The sequence below is a fragment of the Euwallacea similis genome, chromosome 28 (genome assembly GCF_039881205.1).
Source record: "Euwallacea similis isolate ESF13 chromosome 28, ESF131.1, whole genome shotgun sequence".
Lineage (NCBI taxonomy): Eukaryota > Metazoa > Arthropoda > Insecta > Coleoptera > Curculionidae > Euwallacea > Euwallacea similis.
In genome coordinates this window covers 638,247-656,018 of record NC_089636.1, presented here as the reverse complement: position 1 = coordinate 656,018, position 17,772 = coordinate 638,247, and the positions used below count along the sequence as shown (strand labels likewise).

Here is a 17,772-nt window from a genome sequence, read left to right as displayed (position 1 = left end):
GAAAATTCAGTTTTGAAACGACTGTTGCAAAGCTTCTCAAGGAAAAAACAGAAACGTAAAAATTCACTAAGAGACCGAGAACAAGAAATTTGTAGGCACGTGGCAAATTAATTAGCCCTTTAAAATTAAAAGAAAAAATTAGTAGTCTCTGAAGAAATTGATAGTAGGTCTTAGTTTTTAGACGTTTTGGTTTTCAAAAAGCCCAAAGCACTATGCTTGCTACGTCTTTTATTTCTCCAGTACTACATATTTCGTGAATGGGTCGTAGGGATTGATGTTCCCCTAATCAAGGGGAAGAAGTCTATAAACTTAAGGTTTTATTATCGCATTTGAACGCGTTTTATGGAAAAATAATTTTTTTACCAAAAGCGAATAAGAAATTTATCAAGAGAATTGACTTTTCGGAAAGAAAATCAAATCTTTTTTAGGATGAAGCTCGCAGGATAACATTTAAACAGCCGTAGAAGATTTTGAAGAAATACATTTCAGGAGTGACCATTCTATTAAGATCGCCCTTCCGTTAAGTGTTGCCACTTCATAGTTTGTAGTGCAAAGGTAATTTTCCGGACTAACTTCAGGGTTTTGTGCGCGATTGGGCTCTCAATCTGTCAAATTAGTTGACAGGTGACAGTCTACAATTGTTAATTTTTCTATTTTTGTTTTAAGTAGTTTTAACTAAAAACTTGTCAGAATCCATAAACCGAAGTAGAGGGTTTTTCAATTCAATGGCTTAATGTCTCTTGAAATAAACCAAATAATCTCGGTTGCTATGTGAAGCGTTACTTATTTTCTATTTACAAAACTTCCCTCCGACATCTTGAGACCTTCTTGTAAAGAGTTGAAACTGTGAACTTCACCGGTAAAGACTCACATTCTCCATCATTTATTAGTGATTTGATTATCAAGTCCTCCTCTTCGTTTCTCCAGAGATGTCTTGGCCAGCCTGGCACACATCAACTGCGCCCTCCATGGGGGTGGTTCCAGCACCAATTCAGTCCACAATAATGCCTGCAACAGTCAACCCAACTCCAGTAGTTGCCCCTCATCCACAAGCAGCTGCCTCTCTTGCTGCTACTGCTATTCAGTACAGTCCTGAACAGTGGGCTCAAATGCAGCAACAAAACTGGCAGCAGTGGGCTCAATGGCAGCAGCAATATCAACAGTGGCATCAGCAGTATGGGGCAGAAGTAAGATGCTTAAGATAATTTACATTTAGGGTTCTTGCAAATCAGTGATTTTGATTATTTTTTATGAAATGGAATCTCAGAATTTCAGTACTTTTTTTAACTTTCAGTATCAAAAATCTCTTAATGCACTCTCAGCCAGCACTCCAAATACAACTGTTCCTCCTCCACCACCTAATGAAAACAAACCACCACCACCTCCTCCGCCTGATGAAAATAAACCATACCCTGTTGGGCAGACCCGAATTTCTACAGGGTACACTACTGTCCCCCTTCCAACACAACAATACACTGGTAGTGGTCCTCAACTAAGTACTCAGCATTCAACTCAGGCCTCACTTGACTGGCAAGCCCATGGTGTAAAGAGGTCTTTGCCTCAAAGTAATGAAAATAATAAGAGGCAAATGAGTGATAATCCAATCCAATGGACCAACAGACAAAATCAAAATCTTAGGAGTACTAATACCAATGCCAGCAACTGGCAAAGCACCCCTTTAAGCTCTCAGACGCAAGCCCAAAAAGTACTAAATCTGGAAGAATTGACTGAAGCTGAGAAGAAGTTTGATAAAGAGTTTGCAGCCTGGGAAGCACAGTTTAATAAATGGAAAGACCAGAATGCAAATCATCCTGATAAGACTCAGTACATGGAATATGAAAAGAAATGGGAATCATGGAGGAATTCTTTGCTAGATCGGAGGGAGCAGATGAGGAAAAAACGGACTGCCTTGCAGGCTTCTATGGTGGTTACGTCAAAAGTTGCAGCTCCACCGGCTCAACAGAATTTCAGTCAACCACCACCGCAACTCCCACAAGGTTTTCAAAGTCAGACCAGTCCAGTAGCTGACAATTTATTTAGCAAGCCTCCACCCACACAGAACAATGAGCATTTGGCTTTTAAGCAACCTCCTCCAGGTAAATTTCCAAAGTTAACAAGCATATGTGATTTTTATCAATAACTTTAGGCATTGTATGTTACAAATTATGCATACATTGTTTCCTTCCAATATTCCAGATCTCTCAATCAACATTTCAACTCAAAATGATGGAACTCCTGAAGCTGGTGACAGTTTCCTCAAATCATCCTCCCCAACTCCTGGAGGAATCCCTGGTCTTGATTTAGTCAAAGCCGGAGGGCTGGGTCAAGACAATGGGGATGATTTTCCACCTGACGCTACAAAACCTGAATCCGATACCACTAAAGGGCCGGATTATGACGCCATTTCCAAGGGTATTAACAGTATATTAGGGGACTCAAAACTGATGAACATATTGTCCATGGTATCCCAAAATCAAAATATTGCCTCTGGAGCTTCTGTTGATTCTCTGCCAATGAATATTAACTTTTCCCAACCTCCACCAAGTTCAAATGTACCAATACCTAGCTTGTTAAACATGCCCATGCAAAGGCCAAACTTTGAGAGGTCTAGTCAAAGCTTCGAAGACTACCCCGATTCATATAGTAATCCTAGTCAAGTGGTTGAAAGTGTAAATAACTTTGATGATCAAACTAGGATGAGTTTTTCGAACGGACCAAATGATCAGGAAGTGAATTTTTCTCCTAACATCCCTCCACCTGCAAGAGCAGATTTCAATAATTTCCGGCGAGGGAGTAACAGGCACATGCGGGGATTAAAACAGCATAATGGGTCTTCTGTGGAGCATAATGTGTTTGCGGGGAAAGACGGGTTTGATGGGCCTTTTCGTAACTCCAATGGGCCTTCATCGTTTAACCGGAACTCGCAGTTTGGAAATGCGTATGCGCTTTACAACAAAAGAGAACAAAACCAACATTTTGAACAATATGAAGAAGAGGACAATGAAAAGGAGTGGAATGAGGAAGAGGAGTATGACAAATATCATGATATGTTCAATGATGGGGAGCAGTTTGAAATTCGAGAAGAAGCTGTTGTGGCTGAGACTGTTCAGCCGCAGGTGCAGGAAGGACCGCTGTTTGTGCCTGAAGTTGTCGTAGATTACGAGCACAAGTCTCTGAAAGAACGTAAGTATATTTCAATGCTGATTTCAGTGTGAAATATTTTGAAACCTAGTAATAGAAAGATTATTGATTTTTAGAATTTTTCAAGAAACTAACTCAAAAACTAAAAGCTTTACGCCAGTAACATTATGGGGCGCTTTGTTTTATTCATATACGCACACTTCGAAAAAAAATCTCAAACCAGATTCATATCTAACAAAACACATTTTTTACAGCTGAACCTGAAATCGCCCTTCAAATGCTCCGCATGTTCGATTACAGGCATAAGCCTGTTAACCGAATTCCATATCCACAAAGGCCAATATGGCTTTCCAGCAGCTTAAGAAACATCAAGCAATTCGATCCCCTGGGTTCCGGGAGGTTTAATGCTGCAGATGTGGCATCTGCATACGAAAGAGGTCACCCCAGATATCCCCCCGATAGAAATGACAAGTATATAAGACGAAACAACAGTTTTCTTGATAACTCTAGTGAGGACAGATCTCTCTCATCGCGTGATAAAGATTATGGTAGAGACAGACCAAGGAGCGACTACAGCTCTGTTAACAGATCTAGAGACTATCGGAGAGAAAGCAGTGATCGAGGAGGTTTAAGAAGTGAACCCTCCGTAGAAAGTAATGTTAGATCAAAATTGGAGTTAGAAGACCTTTCGGATGATGAGTGGGGTGAAGAGGACAATCAGTTGGCTAATAATAAGAGGACGTTGAAGTTTTCACCCCCGAGGAACGTTAATAATCAAGTGTCGTTTCCGCATAACGCAGTGAATCATTCCACACCCGTCGCGATTAATCAAAATCTAACGCTGGAGGATTTGATTAATCCTCCCGGCCGGTTTAGCAGACCATCCAAGATAGTTCTGATCTTGCGAGGACCACCTGGTAGCGGGAAAACTTACCTTGCAAAGCTGCTCAAAGATAGAGAGGTAAGTCAATTATTAGTATTTTTTAAAATAGTATTCCATATTATGTAGGTAGAAAATGGTGGATCTGCCCCAAGGATTCTCTCTCTGGATGACTACTTCATGGTAGAATATGAAAAAGAAGTGGTGGAAGAAGGGAAAGTCATTAAAGTAAAGGAAATGACCTACGAATACGAGGCTGAAATGGAAGGGGCCTACCAGCAGTCTTTGATAAAATCATTCAAGAAAACTGTAACTGACGGCTACTTTCACTTTATCGTCGTCGACAACATTAACCAGAAAGTCCGTAATTTCGGTGAAATGTGGAGTTTCGCGAAGCAAAACGGTTTCCAGGTATTCATTATTTTACCGAATTGTTAATTTACTAATATCTCCTAATAATAGGTCTACATCTGCCAACTGGACCTGGACCCTGAACTCTGTACGAGAAGAAACATCCACCATCGCACAGAATCGTACGTTGAGGACTGTATAGCCGGATGGGAGCCGACGCCTTCGCACCACCCTCAGGTCGATCCCACCACGTTCATGCAAAGCTCTGGCCCCATATCGGAAGTTGAAATGGAGGAAGTCGAGCAATCCTTTGAACCTGATGATGACATGGGAGAGGTAAAGGGGATTTCTTGAGCACAAATTGTCTCAGTTTCTGTCAGTTAAGATTATTCGCCTGGTAATGGAAAAGATCCTTCTATTAAAGTAACCAAAATGTTAATAGTCTGCCCTTAATCAGCAACCACTGAAATTAGCGGAGTGACTAATTTCTACATTATAATTTAGTTTATTGTGTATTTTTTGGAATTATGCTCGTTTTATTATTTCGCTTGAGAACGTGACTACAAATTTCCGGCGTTTTTGTTTAACTAATCGTTCTTTCCACAGCGACTTTACTGTATTTTAAAGCATAGCAATAGAAAGAAAGCCGCTTTGATCTGGTAATAACAATAAAGTTTCCACAGGAACAGGTTCGAAGCAAATGGGATTCATTTGACTGTTCTTTGAACAACCTCGGTAAGTTTCGATTTAGGGTACGGGTTTTATTTATTTTTTGAAGTGATACTTGATTCTTGTTATTGTTCTGTATAGAAGGTAGATATTTACAGGACGGATGCTCAATCGAATGAAATTTTTTGTTATGTTGTTGATTGTATACACGATGTATCCTTCATTTTATATAGGATCGAACCAACCATATTTAGTATATATGAAGTAATCTGAACACTCAGCGGATGAGTGTACCGACTTAGTGATATAATATTGTATCAGATTTTTAACATATAAGATTTTCTGAGCATTTCTTTTTTTCATCAACGTACATTATAGGTAACTCAGATCAATAAACTTCCGGTACCAAAACTTGCTTATTCTTGTTACATTACAAAGTTTCCCTCTCTATTAAACCGGGAAATAACGAGTAAGAATTACAACCAACTCCTCTAGTTCATGGAAAAATCTGCTATATTGGGGATTTTCTTCAATGTTCAGTTTTCTGGGAGTGACAATACGAAGTCATGAAACCATACCAAATATCATACAAGTTAACTCTCTGGTTTTATCTTCTAGCTCGACTGGATGGCGTCAGTAGACCTCTCCGACCATCCAGAACAATGGAAGAGTATCTCCAAATGGACAACGAATGGGAGGAACGCAATCAACCAACTAAACCCGGCCAGAAAAGGGTAAGAATTTTGTTTTAAAAAATTAATAGTAATGAGCATCAAACAGCATTAGTTTTTTTAATGCAACCCTTCAAAATCGATTTAATTAGGTTCGATGGGCTGATTTGGAGGAACAAAAACAACAGCAGAAAATGAAGGCTCTGGGATTTGTTGTAGGGCACACGGATTGGAACAGAATGATGGACCCGACTAATGGTGAAAGTGCTCTGAGGCAGACTAAATTTATCGAAAGCCGGTACAAGTAAGAAGGCGGTTGATTTACAGTGAAATGTGTGGGCTATTGTAAGTTTTTGTGGGATAACAGATATTATTATTCTAAATTAGAAAAGGATACTTTAATATGTAAGTTTAATTACTCTCGTTCTATGGCATTGTATAAACTTAAGCAGGCTTTCTAAATGTATAAACCACTGTGCGCAGCAGCGGCATATTTGCTACTCAGGCACATTCGTTTTTAACATGAATGGTAAGAACAATTTATTTGTTATTTCGAATGATCAGATTTCTTATTCGTTAAATTATTTGTTTTATATTATTTAAACGTCCTAGAAAAATAAATGGTTCAAGGAGCACTTGCGCAAAGAAATTTGGCAAGACCTTCGACCCTTCAAACACAGTTTACTCAACATATTTAAATTTTTACAATAAACTGAATTTAGAGTTAAATTTCCCTATTTTCCACCTAATGACTAAAAATTCCCTCTAAATAATTCCGTCGTACATTTTTTTGTATACCTTTTTTGCCAATTCCCACAATTAAATAAACTTTTCCTGATTTTTCGAAGGTTTTCCTGCCGCCTGATTTATCTCAGTAACATTCGTTACGGGGGTTTGAGCTAATTCATATTCATGAATACGCTCTTTTTATTCCTAATGGCTCATTTAAAAAAAAACTAATTGTATTGAAATTTTATTTCGTCTTATGTATTTTACTTTTTTCGTAAGTTTTCTTCGATTTACGTAATACACCCTTACATGTAAATAGAACTCATGACAATTCAAAAGAGTAACTGTAATTTTATTTTCTCCTGTCGTATTTTTAAAATCTCCCGCATATATAAACATTCAGTACTTAAAGAACGTTTGGGGTAAATTGTTCCCCATATATTGTCAATTTGAAGCTTAACCGTAGACAGTTCGATCTTTTCAGAAATGAGATAACTGATAAATTTATCTTTTTTAAACTTCAATACACAGGACGTCCCATAATATAGTGTGTCATAAAATGATTTTTTCCTACATAAGACAACTTGCCTTTTCGTCACGTATGTGGAGACTCCCTTGGACACATGGATGTATTATATGCATTTGTTGCATTGGGATGCACCAATAAGCTATGATGTTTTAAATGATTTTTTAAAATAATGAATGACTCATAAAAATGAGTAGTATGGTCCATGTACTGGATTTCTCTGTACAAAAGTAATTGTATTATCTATTAGTGATAACGGATTTACCACACTATAAACGCCCGAACCGAGTAATGCAAATAGCAGCACCAAATTCAACCTTGAATCGATAAAATTAAAAATTTAATGCGTTTTTTGGCCTCAATAATTTCATCATTGTCTTTGCAAGCCGGGTACGTTAAGTATATGCTTACGATTTATTTTTTAAATTATTTATTTAAATTTAATAATGTTTTTTTTTAGAATGTATGAACCAATAAAGACGTTGTTTCCCGAAGATGGATGCTAAAAGTAAGTAAGAAATATCGAATGTTAACGTACTCGTATGGTTAAGCCAAATTGCAGTAACTAACAAATATGCGGGAAAGACCTCAGTTTCCGCACGTATTCATCATCAAATATTGTAATGGTTTGGATAATAACAGCTTTCGTTAATGTAATTTGGTAAAGTATCACTTTTCTGAAGAAGTAGTGTATGTCGCTAAATATTGCAACAAAGTACAACAAAAGCTAAGTTTTGTTTAGTCTGGTCTCTTCTTTTAGTCCAGCTCATTGAATTGGAATTTCCCTGATTGGCTCTTAATAGTCGGAGTCTAAAAATAGATGAAAAAAACTCGCTTCTCTCCATATTTATCTAATCGACAAAAATACATGTTTTGACTAGTAGTGTGCTCTAAGAAATTGTTGCTGCCTCGTTTCAACAGTTGTTAAAGCTCTGTCTTGTCGGACAGAGTATGTCCATAATTTTAAATAACATCTGGTGAGTTATTATTAGAGATGGGAAAAGATTTTGTATGAAAAAATTGTAAGGCTTCTTTTAAATCGCGAGAAAACATTACTACAAACCAGAGAATACCGCAGATTTAGGAAAAAATACAACATTTTAACGAATCACTGTATATTGTTTTTCTACAGTTTGATATATTTTTTTTCCAATCATTTTTGCGTAAATTCTTCTGTAGAAAAACGAACCAACGATTGAGGTGAATTTCATGTACAGGGTGTTGATTAAGTACGTAAACAAACTTTAAGAGGTGAATTGATAGGGGGTTTTAAAAATCTGACTGTAGTTGCCAAAATCGAAATTTACGTTTTTTTTTTTTTAAATGCAAGTTTTTGGGTAAACAGGGTAAGTCGTGTTTAAGATGCTTATTCAACCAATAAATACTCACCACCATTTTTGTCATCTAGGTAATAGAGAGATTTTTACCCATCGAGCTCTGCTGTACCTTTGTTTTTTTTTCCACGCTGTTTTTAGCATGATAGATTCTATAAATGTGTTACACAGAAGATCATTGTTGTACTTACTTTAGTTTAGATTTTTCCGCTCCTCCTTTTCCGATGTTTTATAAGCCGGTCTGGACACTTCCACCGACTATTCTATGCCTCTGTATTTCCTTGTTTTGCATTTTTTTATTTTTCTGTCTAAAAACTTAGAATCGTTTTAATTGATTATCTGATGTAATCCTAATAATGTTATCGGCCTTGGTAGATAAATATTGGAGTTATTATTTATACGGCTTGAAGTACGTGCAATCTTAGAATAAAAATTATATTAACGAAAGAGCTAAGAGAGCTAAAAAAAAGCTAAGAGAATCAAAATTGCTTTAAGTTTCAAATAATCTTGGTTAATCTCAATATTACACGCCGTTCGCTAAATTCTCAGGAAATTACTTATCGCTCCAACAAATAGTTAAGTTCGTCTGATACAATTAAGTAACAAAATTAAATAATACGCGATTTATCTATTGTTTATTTAGTCATATTTAGAATATCAAGAATAACCGTTTAATAGAAGCCTTCACCAAGATGTCTGAGGAAGTTATTTTGGACATCGACTTCAAGGACGTTCTTGGATTTGAAAAGTTCCTACTTTCTGATATAACAAGAATTCTGGTTGTAGAGAGCGTTGACTCAAAATTGGAACTAGCACGGATACTGAATATTTTTCGTCGATATCAAAGTGATAAAAACGATTATGGTAAGTTGTTGCTTTTATCATGTATTAATGGCCAGCACTAGTAATAAACTTCCCTGAATCATTTCATGTGGGATTTGAGTGTAGGGTACAACTCAATTTCAGGAGAGTCCAAGTGGAAAAACGTATCCATACTCAATTGGTCACTTCTCAAGACACTATTAAATAATGGTGAATATGATAAAGAGGCAGCGAACCTACACATCGTAGACGCTTCTGGATTTAGATCTTCCGATCCAAACTACAAGACCAACATGCGCACCTTATTCAAACACGTGTATAATTCTGATGCCTTGAAAGTTGTAATAATATGCGATAAGGAGCTTATATGCTTTAATTGCATGGTTGCTTACAATTATTATCAAAATTTCGTGCGGAACATTGTAGTGTCTGACCTGGGGTTTGATCAGCTTTGTGAAGAGAGTAAAGCTAAGCTCATGGGTCTTCAGGTGATAAGCTGCAGAGGCACCACCATGTCACTTAGAGATTTTTTACAAAATGACTCAATACAAATTAACAGCATAATTGATTTCGTTGCATTAAGAGAATTGCTGCAAGGAGACAAGATGAAAGGGCAGTTGTTCAAAATGACAATAAACGGGAATTATTTTTGGAAGGAGACTGTGAAGACATCCTTAAGCCAGAAATTATGTAATCTGTTAAGTTCTTCTTCCTCTGGCACGTATGACAGTGATTTTATTAAAAGGCCTTTAGGGAACAGGCGCTTCTATGACACATATTTTTTATCAAGTAAATTAAGGAATTTACTTAGTAGTAGCACCGACATACCCGATTATTTCATTTTTTATGGAGTTGAGAATAAGGATGCTTTAATGAAGCATATGTATGGGCCCAGAAAGAAGATCGGAATAAAGAACTTTAACAATATCCAGGTGGTAAGTTGTGAAAACAAGGCCCTAGATCTGTTCTCAAAACTCGGCTCTGATTTGAGGCCCGTGCACCTAATAAAAGTTATTCCAAACGAGAAAAACTTCTTCTGGGTGAAGTCTAAAGGGACTATCAGAAGAATCCATAAATATAGAATAATCGGCCGCGAAACATCCTCCGAAGCAGATATTCTTGACAAGAAGCATATGATTCTTTGTGAGTGTCCTGGGCAAGACATCTTTACCACTGTAACAGAACTTGCTAGACATTTAGCCGATACATGGGTCATCACAATCGATTTTTCAAATTTTACCTCTCTGTCAACTAACACTGAAGAGATGCCGCAGCAGCTTGTGGTAGACTTCCTGTCGTATTTTTTGGACTCGCACTTTCTACTACATGGCATGCTGAACACTTACCTCTTCACTCCATCTAAGCTACCTGTATGCCTAATATTCCATGGGTTTGACAAAGTATGCCAAAATAACACATCTTCTTACTATAGTTTCATTCTTAAGTTATTGAAACATCTTGTTGAGAGATCTGTTGCCCGGATTTGGGTAACTTGCTCAGCAGAAAACGTTGCGGCTTTGGAGGAGGGTTTATCAATTTTTTGCACTGTTCTGCAAAATTCTTCTTCATCAGAAAATTATCAAAGTTTACGGAAGAAACTGCGGAATTTTCGTCGTTTCCCTACTTCTGTAAGGGAAACGGTAGCCAACATGTTGTCCCAACTTCCGGAGGGCGAAGAGAACACATACTCAAACCTGTATCTCCTCATAAATGCCTTTGTGGGCTTTCGATTTGCTGCTTTTGTCGAAAAACAATTTGCCTCAAATCCTAATAAGGAGCTAATTACCAATTATCTATACTCGATACACGATGCCACAGCTATACAGCAGCTTTGTCCGATTCTGAAGGAGTTAGTGAATTCAGCACTAAAATTTCACGTTAACATTTCACAAGTGGGCTTAATTTCACAGGATCTAAAATTCTACGATCGAATTATAGCTGAATACTTTGCATCCCTGTTCTTTTACAAATGGATGTTGGTCTCGGAGTCTTGTCCAATGGAACAGATATTGATGTTTGATATTCTTCTTAAGCCTCACTATATTAATGTTAGAAAATTTCTGGAGTACCGGGTGGAGGATAGTCAACCTCCGGATATGCCCCCAATGGTTGGGCAAAGAATAAAGCAGCTTTGGCAAGACGAGAAGCTTAGGTTTTTCAGTAACGGGGAAACATTCATCCACACTTTAGCTCGGGAAAACCTCGCAAATCTCTTGCGATGGTTTCTGGTCGGGGAGTTTGTGAGTCATATTCTTCCAAGCTTCTTTACCAATTGCAATATTTGGTCTCTTCACCTGCACGCGAATGTTAAAGATCTGCTTGGGAACTTCCTTCCTACTGCAATACCTGCAGACATTTCTGTTAAGAAGGGAAGTTTCACCACCTTCAGCTCTGTTGAAAAGCTCATCTCTCTAGTCACAACCCCAGTCGCTAGGACTTACTTACTTTCCACACCAAGTACTACCGTACTACACCTGGTAGCAGCTCAGAAACGACCCAATCTAGATTTGATGATGCTGCTACTGAAAGCAGGTATTCCAGTGGATATCTTAGACTGCAATAATGCCACCCCATTGCACTATGCATGTGGACATGGAAACCTGGAAATTGTTGAAATTTTGCTCACCCACGGCGCAGATCCAAATTGCAGAGATAAAAAATTAAGAACACCTCTGACTCGGTGTGTCCAAAAAGGACATTTCGCAGTTGCTACTTTCCTGATCAGTCGTTCAAGCGTGTTGGACAGAAACCCCATTGATGTTGATAAAATGTCTTTATTGCATCACGCTACGAAATCTGGCGATTTCCGCATGGTGCAGATGTTTGCTGATCAAAATGTCGACCATAGGGACAAATTTGGAATGAGCGCGTTGTCATGGGCCACGGTTGTTGGTAACGTTCAGATAGTTGACCTTCTGATGGGCTCAGGAGCTGCAATGGATGTTCGTGATCAACATGGAAGAAACCTTCTGATGTTAGCTACAAAGTTCAGACGTTGGCAGCTTGTGCAATATTTGACCTTTTCTCTGGTTGATGTGAATGTCCCAGATAATGATAATGTTAGTGCAGTTGATTGCGCAGCCTCATCTGGACACTGGGACATAGTGCAGCTATTGCTAAAAGAAGGTGCTACTCCTGCAAACAGTGAACTTATCAACTTAGCTTTAGAGGCAAATCAACTATCAGTCGCTTTTCTCCTCATAAAGTCCGGTGTGAGCCTAGAGACAGTAACAACAAAAAATAAACAGCTTTTGGTTAACCATCTGATGACTCAGTCAAATTCCACATCAGAAGCGTTTCATGCGGCCATTGAGCTCGGGAATGTCGACCTCCTTCAGTTGTTGATGGCTGAGCATGAAGCCGAAAATTTAGGAAGTTTCATTGCAAAGCCCTACGAAGAACTGTTATCTTGTAAAATCTCTATTAAGCAAACAATGAGGGATTACGTGGAGCAACAATTAGTACTCCTACGCAGTAGATCTGGCCAGTGCTTCCGTCTTTCTGAAGCTGAAAGTAAACAGCGAATTCTTTTTTTACATGAACAGATTCAAATTCTAGGCAATTCTTATTCTACCAACAGTAGGGAAATCGATGAAGAATTCACTTCCAGAGCCAAACATATCGCTCAGAACATTGAGCTTCTGAAAAGAGTTAACTATCTGAGAAAGTCGAATATTCCTTGGGAACAAATGGAGTTCTGCTTAGTGATGTTCACCGGTTTTTTCTTGAAACCACACAAAGAAGACTTGGTTTATCGTTTAATATTATCCAGGGATCGTATATTAAATCACCTGCAAAGATTTCAACAGACACTTTGCTTGTATTTGGATGGCACAAACCAAGAATGTGACGTAACGGAGTTGAACGATGATTTCAGAATCATCAAGGACATATATTCTCTAAGCAGAATTTGCTTCTATATAAAGCTCGCTCTGTCAGTTAGCAACCAGGAAAAGGATGAAACAAGCCCCTATGTGCTGATGAGGTGCTTGCAAGTTATTGGGGAAAGCTTCAAAAATACTCAAGATTCTCTCAATTTATCTGAACAAATTCAAGAATACCTCATCTCATCGGCACCAACTGATGTTAAGGAAATCGTCACATCTCTCAGAGACTCTTTGACTCACACGCATTCATACAGCATGAAGCTGAAGATTGAGTCCAATCTGACGAAAGACCCAAGCTACTTCCGAATTATTCAAAACGATCTGAGAAAAGTAGGATTACAAATCGACTTTTCGATGTATAAGAAAAAGATTCAGACGTTCAACATATTCATTCAAAAATGCCTGGAAAACCCTGATGACGTTGGAAATCTGAGTCGTTATATTAATTGGTCAGCCCATTCTCACCGCAAAGACGTGAACTGTGAAGATTTTGAAATTGGTGAAACTTTCGTAATCAAGCAGCTGGTTCAGAAGCTGAGACTTGCAATTCCAAATCCAACTGAACTTGAGGAAGAGCTTTTGGAGGCCCTTTCCAAAGAAATTCCCTCCATATCTAGAGCTATCTATAAAAACCTGAAAGAGACACAATCGCAGTACTTCACAGAAAGGTCTTATTTCATGTCTTTCAATGATATTAAGGAGCTTAGATGCGCTGACTTTTTCGACGTAAACTTGTGCCAGGAGAGGAAGGCAGGAATTTATTATAAAGCGCTGCTGATTCTACAAAGTTTGTTAGATGAATTGCAGAATGTAACTTTTGCCGAGCAAAAGCACGAGGCCATACTGATATGTCATAAATTATTCCAGACCATGAAATGGGACACACAGTCGATCAACAGCATAAAGAGTATTGATACAACCCTTTCTGGCAAATCGGATAACGTAGATGAACACATATTTAGTATAGTCTGCAAGATCAAAGAAGCACTCGATGACCAGAAGGATGTTGGAAAATTGGAGGAGTATTACGAAGAAAAGCTCCAACTTCACGAACAGCTGATGGGTATAAAAGAAAACCTTCCCAACAGTTCGGCAGAAGTGGATAAGCTAGTGAACGTGGAAAAAAAGCACAAAATTGCATTAAAAAAAAATATCGGAAACGAGAAATTAGCCAAGAATTTGATAGCGAATTTGGATCAATACGGCCAGCTGGTAAAAGCTTTCAGTAAAGGCAAATTCTCGGCCCAATTGAAGAAGTTTTTCTCAGCCATCGAGAACTCTAAAGTTGATGAGGCAACGATGGCATATCTTACAGCCGAGGACGAATTACTGGAGCATATGTTAAGTAGCAAGCTGAAGCTTCTGGAACAAATCTTAGAAATACCTGACTGCAATTTAAATCATCGGTCAGCAATGGAAATCTTGCTACTGGATGTCCTGGAGGTGTACTCGCAAAAGGGCACGTGCATAGATTATACTCTGTCCTTTGACGAATACGCTCCCGTGCTCGTTGGGGCCTCTCTAAGAAACTATTTAGCTCATGGAACGCCATTAATCGACCTTTTACCCTTTAACCCTCAAAACTCCATCAAATCTACAGCAAAAATGTTAATTGAAAGAGGGGACAAATTTTTTGCACTCGTACCGCAACCAATGCAGGGTGGCCCAAACAAGAATTATTGGGAAGATCATCTTACGTTTCGCATTGAGGCACCATGTGAACACTCTCAATCCTATGAAAACTTCGTGAACTCGGTTGGTGCAGGTGATTTGAGTGGTGCAATCGATTTCCTCAAACGCACCGGTTTATCGGCTCCTGGTAGTGTTAATTCTGCAGTTATTTGGCCAGCAATATTAGTGGCATCCAAAAAGGGACACCCATCTGTGGTGACCACCTTGGTCGGTCTTATGAAAAAAAAAGAACCGAAGGTAAATCATCGGATGGATGCGCCCACATTTAAGAAGTTTAAGGCAATTTTACTTAAATACGAAATTAATATATGGTCGATGACTGACAAGGCCACGGGTTTGAGGATTTTTAACGGGACTGCTGAGAGTTTTTTGGCCATGGGCCTTTGGCTAGCCACAGAAAGTAACCATGCAGAAATAGTGGATATTTTCTTAGGAATGGGTGCCGCTCCAGCAAGCTCCACTTCAGATGGAAAGTCTGTCCTTCATGTGGCAGCAGAAAATGGCTATAAAACAATCATAGAAGCATTGTTAAAACATTACGCTTCCGTTGCCGATGGTTCGATGTTAGACATGACTACACCCCTTCACTTAGCTGCATTAAGGGGCCACCATGAAATAATCGCAGAGCTTCTGAAACACGATGTAAACATCGATGCTCAAGAAAGTTCACTTTATACTCCCCTTCATTTGGCTTCCAAGAACGGTTACCTGCAGGCCGTAGAAGTGCTGGTAAATCATCAGGCAAATATTAGAGCTTTAGGACCTAAAGGCTCTACGCCTCTTCATTTAGCTGCTCAGTACAACCACGAAGACGTTGTCAGATTTTTACTAAAACAGGAAGGCATAAACATTCAGGCACTGAATGACACGGGTAACAGTCCAATTGACTTGGCCATCATCGATGGACACTCTGACGTTGTGAAAGTATTACTTGATCATGGAGTCCAACTTACCACAGAAAATAAATTGGGTCCTCTTGCCTTGCCTGCCATATGCGGACATGCAAATGTTGTTAAAACTTTACTAGATCATGGAGTAGATGTTGATGGTCTTAATGCAGAAAAGAAAAGCGCATTGCACTTTGCTTGCATAGGCAGAAAGGACAGCGTTTTTGAAATTCTGACCGAACATGGAGCCAAAATCGACGTTGCTGATGAAGAAGGCTTCACACCCTTACATAGGGCTGCACATTTCGGATCGCTCCATATAGCTGCCAAGTTAGTAAAGAAAGGAGCAGCAGTAAACGCTAAAACATTGGAATCTACTACACCTCTTTTCCTCGCCGCTTTTCATGGTTACCAGGGCATCGTCGAACTTCTGTTGGAAAGCAACGCAGATCCAGATATTCCAGATATCAAGAACGAGACACCTCTGCATGCATCCGCACATAAAGGTTATGGAAAAATTGTAGATACATTGTTGAATTATTCCAAAAAACCTGATATGGCAGGGCCCTCTGGTGCTACTCCTCTTCATTTGGCTGCCGAAGGAGGGTTTACAGAAGTAGTGACATTACTGCTTACCAAAGGCAACGCCAGGGTTAACGCTCAAGATGAGGATTTGAGAACACCTCTTCACAGCGCATCACTTCCCAATCACTTGGAAACGGTAAAAATTCTGATTAAGTTTGGTGCTAACGTGAATTCGACGTCGTTCAAGGGTATAATGCCACTTCATATGTGCGCACAACAGGGATGTGTGAACATTGCTGAAACTCTGCTAAGAAATGGGGCAATAGTAGATCCAGTTATGCAGACGGGGTTGACACCACTCCATATCGGTGCCATTTATGGTCAATCCGCGGTTTTGCGAATATTATTAAACCATGGTGCCAGCATAAACGAGAAGACCACAACTTCATGGACCCCACTCCATTTTGCGGCCAAAAATGGACATTCGGAGGCTGTAAAAGTATTGCTCGATCGTGGGGCCGATCCCGAGATAAAAACTAGCGATGGAGGTCACACAGCGCGGGATTTGGCTGTTGAAAATGAACATAAGGAGCTGGTAGGCTTGTTGTCCAATAAGAGCTCTTGAGTATGTGAATTATACTCTTCAGTGCTTTCTAAATTTCTTTGCAATTTCTTTTGCCTTTTTCCACGATCTCCCTGTTTTCTTCAGATTTGTGATAGCAGGAAAACCCTCGGAAAAGTAAGGAAAAATTAGCTTGTACAGGGCATCGCAGCTATATGCCAAAGCTCAATTTCTCAGTTGCTACAAGACATGGATAAGAAGTTGAAATTAAAAAATTGTCTTGATTAAAAGGCAGTTCATATTTATGGATAGTTACATTTATACAGGGTGTTGTATAAGCTTGTAGCGAATCAAAGTTAATCTTTTTTAAATATTATGTATAATTTTCTTTAGTTGATTAGGTATCTAAAAGCACTTGTGCGGGAAAAGCAATGTGCTCACTGTTTTGTAACATTCTAGTTGTATCGAAAAAAAATTAACAATACTAGTTCTTTTGTACAAAATATATCAAAACTTGAGTCTTAATTGTTCTCAAAATTTTCAAACGCAATACCCTATATATTTTTACATTTTTTGAATTCCTAGGTATATTAAATGCGATCGTTCTAGATTTATTTGACGATTCACTCAATGCTATGTTTCATAAAAACTTTACAACACGTATTTTGATTAATAAAAGAATTTTTGTACTCCTATGTCAATAAATTGTATAGAACGCAAGAATAGCCTGTAACCAGCAATGACAGATAACTATGTGTAATGAAGCTTCCACCCGTGCGTAATAATATTACGAAACAGTGTTCAGCCTGGGCATGTTAACGCATCAGCATAGCCATGAGAATTACGTGTGAGCGTGTACTTTTTCATGTAAATTGATGTAACTTGATAAAGCATTTCTTGATGAGTCGCAACCTGTTTGTAAGGTGTACCAAGGGATAATTCCTCAGTACGCCCACAGGACTTTGGCGCAGTATCTCCTGCGTAAATTACCCGAGAATCGCAACCCATATATTTTTTGTGTCAGTTCGGAACTGAAGAGGTAAAACGTTACAAAACCTGAGCGTGTGAATGATCCTTGAAGAAGCAAAACTACATC

General features: G+C 38.7%; 2 protein-coding genes across 3 annotated transcripts; both read left to right on the top strand.

The window, feature by feature from the left end:
* Positions 1-623: 623 nt before the first annotated feature.
* LOC136417530 (YLP motif-containing protein 1-like) lies at positions 624-6,441 on the top strand. Of its 2 annotated transcripts, XM_066403259.1 has the most exons (10): positions 624-859; positions 928-1,187; positions 1,295-2,096; positions 2,197-3,183; positions 3,396-4,102; positions 4,151-4,432; positions 4,484-4,708; positions 5,056-5,107; positions 5,660-5,775; positions 5,865-6,441. In XM_066403259.1, exons 2-10 carry the CDS (start codon positions 930-932, stop codon positions 6,018-6,020), a joined length of 3,585 nt encoding a protein of 1,194 aa, XP_066259356.1. In that variant the 5' UTR covers positions 624-859; positions 928-929; the 3' UTR covers positions 6,021-6,441. The 2 variants fall into 2 exon arrangements, with proteins under 2 accessions (XP_066259356.1, XP_066259357.1); XM_066403260.1 differs by lacking the exon at positions 5,056-5,107.
* Positions 6,442-8,955: 2,514 nt separating this feature from the next.
* On the top strand, positions 8,956-17,772 carry LOC136417553 (uncharacterized). Its single transcript, XM_066403307.1, has 2 exons — positions 8,956-9,165; positions 9,268-17,772. Exons 1-2 carry the CDS (start codon positions 8,994-8,996, stop codon positions 16,737-16,739), a joined length of 7,644 nt encoding a protein of 2,547 aa, XP_066259404.1. The 5' UTR covers positions 8,956-8,993; the 3' UTR covers positions 16,740-17,772.